Source organism: Manacus vitellinus, unplaced genomic scaffold, assembly GCF_001715985.3.
Source record: "Manacus vitellinus isolate BGI_N305 unplaced genomic scaffold, ASM171598v3 scaffold_1_pilon, whole genome shotgun sequence".
NCBI classification, from domain to species: Eukaryota; Metazoa; Chordata; class Aves; order Passeriformes; family Pipridae; genus Manacus; species Manacus vitellinus.
In genome coordinates, this window is record NW_021939396.1 from 22,929,719 (window position 1) to 22,942,203 (window position 12,485).

General features: G+C 42.7%; 2 protein-coding genes across 5 annotated transcripts in view; one reads left to right on the forward strand and one right to left on the reverse strand.

Annotated features, from left to right (window-relative positions):
- LOC103756100 (RING finger protein 151) overlaps positions 1 to 364 on the reverse strand; it is a 29,946-nt gene extending 29,582 nt beyond the window's left edge. For 2 of the 4 annotated variants that reach the window (XM_018078487.2, XM_018078479.2), the window contains exon 1: positions 244 to 364. The gene's annotated coding sequence lies outside the window, so the exon portion shown is untranslated. Of the gene's footprint in view, positions 1 to 242 lie in introns of all 4 variants that reach the window. The other 2 variants (XM_018078497.2, XM_029959452.1) reach the window with 2 other exon arrangements.
- Positions 365 to 5,179: 4,815 nt separating this feature from the next.
- The window catches only part of RAD54B (RAD54 homolog B), a 64,122-nt gene continuing 56,816 nt past the window's right edge, over positions 5,180 to 12,485 (forward strand). The window contains exons 1-3 of the mRNA XM_018078508.2: positions 5,180 to 5,205; positions 8,151 to 8,304; positions 8,978 to 9,101. Coding sequence (XP_017933997.2) covers positions 8,167 to 8,304; positions 8,978 to 9,101 — 262 coding nt within the window. The 5' untranslated portion in view covers positions 5,180 to 5,205; positions 8,151 to 8,166. The remainder of the gene's footprint in view (positions 5,206 to 8,150; positions 8,305 to 8,977; positions 9,102 to 12,485) is intronic.

A 12,485-nucleotide genomic window follows, 5' to 3' on the forward strand; every position in this document is an offset into this window, starting at 1 on the left:
AAATGGATTTGAAAGCTTTGTGAAGAAGAACTAATGGGCAATCCGTCTTCATCAAAATCCTATAATGAAAAGGCTAGTGGAACTCAGTAAGATTTCACAGAACTCATTTAAAAGAATATGTTTTAGGTTCCACACTGCTCCTTAACATACAAAATTACTTTTGTAACCCCACTGAGACTTGTAAAAGAGGTTTACATTAGTTATGAGGTTTTCTAAATAAAACAGAAACAGAAGATATCCTACCTTCGTAGATTTTACCACATATATATGTAGTTTGTATGTATATTTCTGAAGTATACTTAGAAACAGTTTTCTGATCAGTAAGGCATATAATACCTCCTTCAGTGTCTCTTCACTGCTTTATTATGCCTAGGAGAAAAATTAAAAAGAGTAAGGTTCAGTAGTGTTTCCTAAGTTACTGAGTCCTATGTCTAACCAGCCAGTTACTGAATAGATGCTACCCTAACAGCCCATTAAAACCAAGTTTTCCAAAGCAAGCCACTGAAAAACCCACAACACAAGAGATCTGACTAGACTGCGGGGGAAAAAAAAATCATCAGTCTCTCTTTCAATCATTACTGATGCAGATACTTATCACATAACTGAACATCCTGCTGCCATTCAATTTTGAAGCCAGTTTTGTTTGTAAGACTGAAGACAACAGAATTCAATATCCTTGAAAAACAGCAACTGAAATCTGGTAAAATTATATTCCTCAAAAAGATGGAAGTTTCTTATCTCATCTGTTTTTAACCAGGCATGACATGCAGTTAATTTTTAAAACAGAACTATTATAGTCAGGTTCATTGCATTGAGAAATATCATTGCTCTGATGTGTAGCATAACTTGCTACACAAGCTTGTTCACTTAAAACAAAAAAGGTATAGCAAAACATAAAGGATACCATTACTTAAATCTCTTAAGTTGATATATAGCAATTGCAAGGATCTCTAAGGACTAACACCAAATTTTGTTCTGAAGAGAAAAAAGAACTCTGCAATTCCTCTTCATGAATACAACATAAAACTGGAATTCAGAAGTTTTTATATATCTGAGTATCAAAGCATATCTTCACTGATTATGAAACGTGCTTGTTTTAAAAGGGCATTTGCTAAGACTAAAGTTAATAAAAGCTATAATAACAGCACACATAACACAAGCAGGGGTGCACATTACCCGAACACAAAACATATCATCTGCTGCGTGGTTTCCATATTGTGCTGTGTTTCTACTGGCATGTTTATGGTGCAGCCAGCACCAAGGCTTGCAGAGATGCTTGAGCCAGCTTTAGATTAGCTGGGACACCTATCAGCCATGTCACCGACTGAGTGTTGCACAAAAGCAGGGAGTGCAATCCACACAGTTCCTGACCATGTCCCTGGCACATTTTACAGGCTGTGTTTAACCCTGTGCTTCTGTGGCTACATTGTCACCAACAACACACTGCAAGCTAAATTTACAGGTATCTCGGCTATGCTGTTCCTTCCTCCACAGCATAGACTTCTATGTCTTAAAAGAATCTTTTTTAGTTTATCATCTTAGAAGATGCTAAACAATTACTTTTACACCGTTGTTCCTTGCATGTTTTTACAGGTCTCCTGCAGACAGAAAACTCAAGATTTTGCCAGTCCAGTGCGAACAAAATGTAATCTTTGCACAAAGCTGTGATTGTAAGAAAAGTGAGGACCACAAGAGAAAGTTTAAAAAGCAGAGAACAATGCTAATTATCAGTAAGGAGAATGTGAAATCAAACATCAGTTTCCAATACTGATGAAAAGATTGAAACATATAGTATGTTTATGCTGGAAGACAAACAGCACACATAGATTCAGTACTTTGAACTGTGAGCCTATGTTTTGATTTGGCTTGGCTGATCCCAGAGGATTCTGCTTTCAGAAAACTTTCAAGGATGCATAAAAGAAGTCAACAAAACTGTAAGTATTTTTGATGTCCTAGAGTCTCTGTTCACTGGAATTGTGGATGCTGTAAGCTACACTTTGCACACACATTGCTGATCCCTGAGGATCAAGTCTTCAAGAGACTCTTTGGCATCTTTTAACGAGTTTGCAGTCTAACAGAACAGAGGAAAGAATATTTTTATCAAAAGGAAACAAAAACTTTATTTGTACCTGACAGAAAAATGAAGTGCAACAAATACATATACATGCATATAAATAAATATATGTATGTATAAAGCCCCAAACAAAACTGTAGTTCCAATGAAAAGTGGATGGGAACTTTGAGGCAAAAAACACAATGAAGGGGGTTCTAAAGATAACGTTCCAGCTGTTACTGAAGTGCCAGACCTCTTCCAGCAGACTTTTCCTGACCTGAAAAACCAGAAGTTTTATGTTCTTGCCAGCTTCAAGAGATAGACTTCAGTCAAGAGAAAGGCAGAGAGAGAGCATCAGATGAATACCACTCTAGCAGTACAGATCACTTTACTCAGTATTTCCACCAGAAAATGAGCTAATTTACAACCTCTGCTCATTCCCACATACTTCTCTTTCCTCCATTTGGCCTCAAAACTTATTTTTGTATTACAGTTCACCAATTGTCACTCTCCTGTTTTGTTTGCACCTAAAAACTATTTTGTTGACCATTGTTAGTTGTTTAGCATAAAAAAGTAACTTTTAAATAGAATGAGCCACTTAACATAGTTACAACACTGTGTGATTTAGTATGCTGTTTACTTACATTTATTCGTTTATTATGAGTAAGCCTGAGTTGCTGGAAGCCGGCCACAAGCTGTGGACTTTCACTCAGATATGCTTTTGGCTGGAACAGAGTTAATTTTCTCAGTAATTTTCCTAGTAGCCGGTACAGTGCTGTGTTTTGTCATTAGAATGAGAAGAATGTTGCTAACACACTGATGTTTTAGATGTTGCTAAGTAATGTTTAGCCTAAATCTAGGACTTTCCCATGCTCTGCCGGAGAGCAGGTGCACAAGTAGCACAAACCAGAAGATAAGGAGCTCGCAGCCAACAGCAGAAGCTACAATTCCACAAGATAAGAACAGTTAATGGCTTGCCTGCATGTAGATGGAGAGAGAATCCACTAAGGTGTTAGAAGACCCCAGACCACAAAGCACCAAGACTAGCAATGCGCATGAAGAACACATGAGGGAGGATGCATAAATTGTAAAGGGTATAATTGCACAGGAATGTCTTTGTCTGGGAGAAAAAATATAAACTATTATATGCTATTTGCTTTCCACTGTTTCACATATATTTTATTTCCCCCTGTTGCTTTTGACAAGCAAAAATCTCCCCTAGACTTCACAGGTATTAACTTCTCAGCAATTGTCATCCCGTGTTGTTTGCCAGGCAGATGCACACCTAAAACCAGCCTTGAGCTATAGAGCTACTCCCTCTGACTGGTGCCCTGTGGAGTCTCATGAACATTGTGTAAGAGAAAGGGAACAGAAGAGAGTAAGAACGAATGGACAGCAATACCAGCTTACACTGGTGTAAACAACTGACTTTTTTCAACAAAAGCTTCTATAATGAGCAGTATGAGCTACACAGTTAATTTAAGGCCTCTACCAGAAACTAGAACTACTCTGACAAAGAGTAGTTTTACACAACACGTGTCATTGCACTGCAAAACCCACTCAAAACAGAGTGATCGATGCACAACCTGTCTCTCACAGATCAGAGTCCAGAGAGGGGCAACAGAGCTGGTGAAGAGACTGGAGCACAAGTCCTGTGAGGAATGGCTGAGGCAGCTGGGCTTGTTTAAGCTGGAGAAAAGGAAGTTCAGACCTTAACACTCTCTACAACCCACAGAAGGCTGTACCCAGGTGGGGGTTGGCCTCTTCTCAAAGTAACAAGCGAGGACAAGAGGCCATAGGCTTAAGGGGGAGGTTTAGGTTGGACATTAGGAAGAATTTCTTCACAGAAAGGGTGATTAAACATTGGAACAGACTGCCCAGGGAGACTGTTGCGTCACCACCCCAGAGGTGTTTAAGGAAAGACTGGATGTGGCACTCAGTGCCACAGTCTAGTTGACAAGGTGGCATTTGGTCAGAGGTTGGACTCAACAATCCCAGAGGTCTTTTCCAAGCCGACTGTTTCCATGAGTGTGTGAGCACCTCTGAGGCTGTGCAGGGCCAGGCTCTGCTACACAGAGGCAGGAGCAGGGTCAGAGGAGCTTCTCTCTCCTCGGGGTCGTGGGAGGGGGAACTTTGCACAGGAAAAAATGGGAAGGCCTCTGGGTGCAGCCTGGAAAGGCACTTCAGGGAAGGGCAATGATCCTGGTCATGGAACACAAAATTGGCTGGAAACATCTGGAGCAGCAACCTGATACTGAGCAACAGCACCCACGTGGCCTCAAGCAGCTACAGATACCCCTAAAGCTGCACACAGACACACAGAGAGCTGTACCCCCCCCCGAGAACTGCACCCGCACACACACAGCTGCACACACACACACAGCTGCACACACACACAGAACTAGACACACACATACAAAGAACTAAACACACACACCGCTGCACACACACACACCGCTGCACACACACACACACAGCTGCACACACACACACACCGCTGCACACACACACACCGCTGCACACACACACACCGCTGCACACACACACACAGCTGCACACACACACACACAGCTGCACACACACACACACACAGAGCTGGACACACACAATTACCTTTCCCTTCTGCACACGACGGCGACGCCGCCGCCAGCCCGCACAGAGCGGCGGTCGAAGGGGCCCTGACAAACGCTCGCGCGCAGCGCCCCCCGCCCACTCTCGCACCGCCCGCTGCCCGCCACCCCTGCCCGCTCAGGCGATTCAGCGATCCCGCCCGGGCCCCCCGGCCCCGCCCGCGCCGCCCTCTCACTCACCCGCCGCCCACCACCGCCCGGTGTCGCGCAGCCCAGGTTCCCTTTACGGGCCGCTCTCGCTTGCGGCGGCGCGGCACCGCCGCTCGCCGCGCCATGCTGTGTGTGGCATTGCGCACGCACATTTCAGCTCCTCCCAAGGGCGGGAAGGGCCTTCCCAGGGCCCCGCCACCGCCCCCCTCCCGCGCGGCCCCGCGCACGCGCGTTCCGGCGGGAAGCGCCGCCGCGCCCGAGCGGGCGGGGTGGTTGCGCAGGCGCATGCGTGCGGGGCCGCGGGGCTGCCGGGAGCCCCGGCGGACAAGGAGCGCGCTGAGCGGCGGCACCGGCGGCACGGGGCGAGTGGAGGTACGGGGGGATCGGGGGCACGGACAGGGGCCTCAGTGGAACGGACCTTAAAGATCACCTAGTTTTAGCCCCCTACCGTGGGCAGGGACACCTCACTAGACCAGGTTGCTCGGAGCCCCATCCAACCTGGCCTCGAACACTTCCAGGGATGTAGCACCCACAGCTGCTCTAGGCAACCTGTACCAATGTCTCACCACCCTCATAGTAAAGAATTTTTCCCTAATATTTAATCTAAACTTACCCTCTTTTAGTTTGAAGCCATTCCCCCTTGTCCTGTCACTACATGCCCTTGTGAAAAGTCCTTACGGCTACTTATCATATGAAGTGATTTTTTCACTGATATCTATGTTCAAGGCGATGCACTCGCTGCCTTCAGTTTAAATGACTAAAAGCTGATCCTGTGTCACACCTTTGTAGTTGCCCACAACCCCTGTTTGCCTCACCATCTGTGCCGGGAGTGCCTTTTCAAACACTCGGGAGAGCAGCCTGTTAAGTTTGGGCCGAGGTGCTTTTAGCACCGAGCTCTGTGCACACCGAGTTGGGCTGGATGTGTAAAATTTTGAAATGTTCTTCGTATGTGTGGTTTGTTGTAATGCAGCTATTAATGTGCCAAAAGTACTACCGAATGCAGTGCTTGCCAAACCAGATGCACTCCCAAGACGGTTTGGGCTGTAGTTTCACGGTGCGCTGGCTTTGGTCAGGCCAGCTGGTTAATAAAAGGGAGGAGCTGTGCTTTTTGCATTGCTTGCAGATGTTTCCCTGCAGCTGTTCCCCTACGGCCAGACCTAAAGGTAAGGCAAGTACAGGATGGTTTGGTATATAGGTGGTGTCTCTGAGGAAAGGCCATAATTGCAAGTTAATTGATGTAGTTGTAAGGTGGAGCTGTTTCTTGCCCTTGCTACATCCACTCTGATCTCATCTACAAACAAGATTTGGCATCAGTCATTTGTTGCACATCCATGATGGTCTATTTTTTTCCGTGTGCTACTCTAAAGATACAAAATATAAACATTTTAATTATTATCTTTTGTATTTTTTGTTTTTATTATATTTTATAAAAGCTTATATTTTGAAGACAGAGAGGAAGATGTATTGCTGGAAGCAATATTCCATTTTAAAAACACAAACCCCCTAAAGGTTTTTGTAGCTGCAAGTGGGTAGTATTGGAAATATTCTTACAGGTTCTAAAATTTAACATGAGTGAAGTTATTGAGTTACCAAGGGTACTGTCTTTAAATTTCTTACTATTTTGGAAATTTCCTAACGAGTCTGATTTTGTGTTTTAAGACCAATAGACAGCACAATGCCCAAATGAATTTGGAAACCAAAACACTCCAATCACAAATATGTGCAATTTATGAACTGCACAGCTCCCCTGTTCCACTGAAGATGTGACAAGCTCTGGAAGTGCATGGGCAGGGTTAATGTAGCAGCTCAGTCATGGTATTGATGGTCCTCATGCAGAGTCATGGGGTGTCACCGTGTATTGTTGGGTTGGGTAGAGAACTCAATCAGATTTGTATGGCACCTGAAGCTGGTTGTGCTCAGTGCTGACACTTGCAGTCTGCTCCTCTGGAAGGTTCTTGACTCCTCTGCAGTGTTCACAGTGACTATCAGGTGTTTGCACTACGGATACTCCTGTTATAATAACCAAGCTACTTCCTTATTGCATAGGGTTAACTAAAATTCATATGCTAATGCTGTTGTCAAGTAGGCCTAACTTACGTGAACAGCTGCTTACACATAGTCAGGGGCTTCTTTCCTTGTATTTTTAATAACAGTCACAGTGGAAATGACAACAGTTCAGGCCATTTTGCCATTAAGGTTTACATATAGTAACAGCATCATATATATCCCAGTTGTTCAGATATGGAGGAGAGAGCTTTGCTTATGTTAGTGTCTGCACGTTTGCAAAGTGTTTTGACCATACTCCATTATTACTTCTATGCAAACCTTGGGAAGAAAGGTGGTTGTGCCCCAGGAAGCCACTGGAGTGCAGAGTAGCACCAAAAAAAGTGCAGAAACACACTGGCTGTTGCAGCAGGATGCAAACGTGCCTTCGAGACAGTAGAGAAGTTTGTATCTGCAATCTGTATTATGGTTTGTTTTTAACCTAGTAGTTGGAGGGATCGATTAAAAGAAACAGTCCATGAGAATTAAACCAAAATATGCTCCATAAGTTGCTGTACCATGCTTGGCTTCTTCATTTCAGCTACTGTGTTATTTTATTGGATTTTTCCTCTCTTGTTTTCTGTCTACTGCTTTGAAGCATTAAGATTATAACTCATTATTCTAGTGGTTGAAAGTAAACTTTGCCATATTAACATTGGCATATTGGTTTTATCCTAAGGTTGTTCAGGGGAATAATATTCTTATACTTTGAGGGAAACCTATTTTAGATTTCTTCCATTATTCAAGTGGACACAACATGGAGCTCCACTCTAATTTTGAGCTTATTTCTTGCCCAATTGTAATCTTATTATAGTAGATGAGACATACCTTCAACATCCATTGTTCATTGTGCACTAATAAAGGGCTTTTCAAAGTTATGTTTTAAGTGTTTAGAATAGTTAGTTTTGCTTCAAATTTTCTTTCTTTTTTCAAACTTATGTAAGTTTGTTAAGCAGCCGGACAGTGTATCTCCAGAGTATTTCTTGTGATTGGTAACTGCACTATTGGCTTTTTAAAAGAAAAAGGAAGTGTTCAACCACAGAATTTGCTGTAGTTGATCCTTCTTAGTACTTAATGCATTGTAACGATACTATTTTTTCTTAAATTGTATTATGCTTGTGAATTAAGATTGTTATTTGAAAATATTTTATTATATCCTTTATGTTGTTTCAAAATAGTGCTTGTGTTGTTATCTTTGGATGTATTTTTGTATTTAAAGCTATTCTGACTACAGTTGACTTTATCTGCTTCCTTCCTTCCTGTCCACCTGCCAGAGCAGTACAGCTAAAGATGAGGCGATCTGCAGCTCCGAGTCAAGTCCTAGGAAATGTAGCCAAAAAACCAAAGTTTACACCACCAGGAAAATGTATTGCAGTTTGTCCCAAGAATGAAACTAAGGAGATGGACCAAGAAATGACATTAAAAGAGGTAAAATGAACAGTGCACTCACTGAAAAGTATATTTGTTTGTACAGTATCGTGACTAAAAGATAGTATCTGAGCTCACCACAAACAACCTCTGCTAAAATTATCTGTTCAGAATAGATTTTGGTAGCTTTGCTCTCAGCACCTTTGATCTTGCTTCTCAGGTAGGTTTCTCTAACTCTGTGAAGTGGATACAGAAAAATGTTTTTCAAGTAAATAAAAGTAATCAGTGTTGAGCCCAAATACAATTCCCAGTGTAGCTGCGGTAAGGATTGTATCTTTGCGTGGGCTTTGTTGGATATTTTTGGTAAAAGTAGTTAAAAATCCAAGATACACGTAATAAAGTGTCAGTACATTGAGTTGCAGTTTTGCTGCGAGGAACTTTACCTTTAACAATAACCCCAAAAAGCATCACAATTTCTATTTATTTATCTACATAATTGAATTTGAATTTTATTAAATTCAATTAATAAACTATTGGCACAATGGTGTTTGATACTGTGTGCATATACTTTCTGTTGTGAACACTGGGATACATGTAGTTGTGTAGGGATGTATATATTTATGTAGACAGTTTGATAATGACAATCACTATTCTTGAGGTGCCTTGCTATTTTCTCTATTTCTCTTCACCTGCATGAAAGAAATGCTATTGTGAACTCATTTCTCTTTTGCAGAGAGATGAGAAAGAGGGAAGTGCTTCATTGCTTTCTAAAATATGTGTCCAGAATCAAAATGAAAATTTTACACAGTCCGTGGAGCCAACTGGAAAAGTAAAGACAAAAGCAAGTTTCAGCATTGATAAGTGTAGCAAGGTGGAAATGAAAACAGTAAATGTGCCCAAAGCTGGTAAGATGATATTTCTTATTTACTGCCATGTATCATTAGAGAATTTTAAAGCTTATGAATAACATGCTGCTTACTGAATTTTCATGGAATACTATTGTAAGGGTTGTGCAATGGTGGCATTATTTAGTGTTCTACTGGCTAGAGAGTAAAAGAAACAAGCATTAAATGACTTTTTTAATAAAAAGGGGAAAAAAAGTATTTTAGAAGCCAGTTGATAGTGTCACTATTCAGATTTGTGTCTTCCAGAAGAGCACTATAGTCAACTCACTAATCCACAGTTATAGCAATGCAAGAGCTGCGATGCCCTAAATAGTGGGAAAGTGTTGTAATTTGGAGACCTTGCTGATCTCGTGCAGAGAATGCTAACCCTTCTGAATGGATTTGGGTTTTTTTCCAGAATTCATGAGGGTTTCTCTTCTTCAGTGTCTCCAGTGGGCATTCAAGGCTCAAGCCAACTCTACCAGCAGAGCAGAACTGGCTCTGCTCATCTGTGTGTGTGTACTCTAGTCATTTGTGCTCTGGTAATGAATATTACTCTGAAAAGCTGGGTAGTAAGCACTGCAAAGACACTGAAGTGTCTGAACTGTAGCAAAGGCACTTTGATGGACCTGAACAACTGTGTGGGGTTGAGTGTCTTCATTTCCCAGTCTTGGTGTGCCCTGATCACAGAAAACAGCATAGTTTGTGTTGGGTGAATACGACCCCAGAGTCGAGTGCATCTTGAAAGCCTTGCACTTGAACTGAGTTATTAACACTGATGGATGAAAATCACTCCTTTTGGAGCCAGCTCAAGCATTTCAACACCTGTCTTACAGGTGTTCACTGTTGTTTCTTCATAATTAATGACATTGATAATGATGTTTTAGGGTTCATTTAATTGATACTTTGTGTAATGAGTAGAGTTTTAAAAGAGCATTTCATGGCCACTTATCACCTTGAGTTGTTGGAAATATAATTCAGAAGGCTTTAACAAAGTCTTATTTTATTTGTAATAAAAGTTGCTAAATCTTGAAGCCTGACTGAAGCAAAGCTGCCATAGCTCTGCATCCCAAGGTCCAGCCAATAGTGAGGCTAATTCCCAATAGGGAATTATTCCCAGTAGGCACTCATACATCAATGTACATATACACACGGCTGGTAACACAGGCCAGCATAGACAGAGAACACAGCATTTGGGCAAGCACAAGCAGTGCCAATGGATGCATCCTGTTCCCCTCTCTGGCTGATCGGGGTGAAAGCCTATTCATGGAAAATAAATGAACATACATGTATCTGTCTATAAGTACACACGGACACAGAGAATGAAGATCCCTCTGGTAACTGATCTTATGCACTCAAGTCTGTTCAGTAACCGGCTCCTTGATGTGCTGGACACCCCAGCTGTGGGCACATGAGCCACAAAGGCCCACAGCTCCCAGTCCAGGTGCTGGTATGCAGACCTGCACTCCCACAGGTAAGAGCACACTACAGGTCCCTCAAGTACTTTGGCCTTAGCCAGTTGGTCTAATTAGTGGTGGGCTCCTGGATCCACTTGTCTCCCAGCTGCTTTGTGCACTAGGGATGCACAAAAAAGCCCGTGTCTGTCTGGTGGTGAGACTTACCAGTAGCCAACCCCCAGGTGTCCTGGTCTCAAGTAACTTGCTTGGACTTCTTGGTCCCATCAGTAACCAACTCTCAAACCCCCTGGTCTCTCCAGTATTTGGCCCAGACTCATTGCTGCTCCAATATTTGGGTCCCAAGCCTCTTATCCTACTGCCAACTAATCCACGTTGGTGTTAGCCACCGATCACACACTGACACGTGGATCCAGGCAGTGTATATGGTTTCTGGCTTCTCTGCTGACACTTCACGTACCTGGGCCCTATGACCTGTGTGTGGTCCAGCTCCAGCTGCTGGCATGTCCACTTCCATACACACTTATGCACACAGAATAGAGTCCTTTCACCTGGGAAAATATTTAGAAATGTCATTTAGTATGAAGCTGGACTGGCTCCGGCAAGAGGATGCAGTGTGTTGCTGAAGAAGCTTACTGACCATCACCTGTTTAAAGGTGGCTGCCTTTTTCCTCTTATTGTTATGTGCTTGGTCCTGCCTGAACCACCTTCATCTCTCCCTCTTGCTTGTCCTTGTGGTTTTCTTCCCCCCCTGCCCCCAACCAGAAATCTCATTATAAGCCTTGTGCAATCTCTAGATGCCCTTTCTTGCACAGGTTTCAGGCCCTAGTAGGCAGCCACCCCCTCCATTCTGTAAGGTGCTTTGGAGAGGCTTTCCCATTGACTCTTCCTGCTGGGTTTCACCTCCAGAAAATGGGAGTGTGATAGCCCTGAGAGGGTGCTGCCACTGGCATGTTATGTGACCCAGAGTAGTGTATGCACTCTGTTTGGATGAGCTAATATGGAGAAATTCAGCCTCCCTGTGTGTCTTTGTCTTATGGCTGGAACTTCCAGTTCTTCTGATGAAGCTTCCACTTGCAGAAGATTCTCTGTGTGCATGGGACAAGTAGTTTGAGGCATCATGCCTCCCTACAGGTACATCTGCAAAACTTTTCATCTGCTGGTTCTGACTAGCAGTGCACTTGAAAGATAAACTGTGGATTTATTTCCAAGATAATCTGGGAAACCAGCAGTCTTTCCAGCAAAAAATGTTGTGAAATGGAGAAGATACTAAATGCCTTTTCAGTATCATGAATTCCGGGTGTGGCTGGTATGGGTCCTCTCTGATGAGTTTCAAAAAATAACCAAAGTGTGGAGTGAGACTGGGTGAGCTGCTTCAGTTGATGTGCTGCTGCCTTTCTAAGTAACTGAGCAAGCCATTTTGTGTCAAAGCCTTTCTATGCCTGCAGAATGGAGCTAACCCTGCAAGGCTTCATAAAGCTATCATATAAAAGAAGGATATCTAATGTCAGTGTTAGTTATGGTCTTCAGGTTCACCGGTGATGCAAGCACTGTAGTGAGAAAACAATCCTGTCTCCGTTAAATCTTAAGTAATTTCTTAATAACTTAGATTTTCCAAGATGGTTTCTGCCCTTTATGTCACTTTTGTCTGCTATTCATTACACTAAGGTAGCAATTACATAGATTGTGTAAACCATACCCTCCTTTGTAGTGTGAAATGAAATTGTTTTGTCAAAGCTGGTTTTGGTATGAAATTCAGAAGTAATGGAAACCATTTGTGAAAGCCAGAGTCAGTTTGGGGTTTTTATTATTATTAATATTGTAATGGAATTATATCTGACTGCCAGTCTCTGCAGCCAAAGAATACTTTCCTGTTAAAGGGGCACTAAAATAATTTTAAGATTGAAAAAGTGTGTGTGTGTGCATTATTTTGGTTTATTGT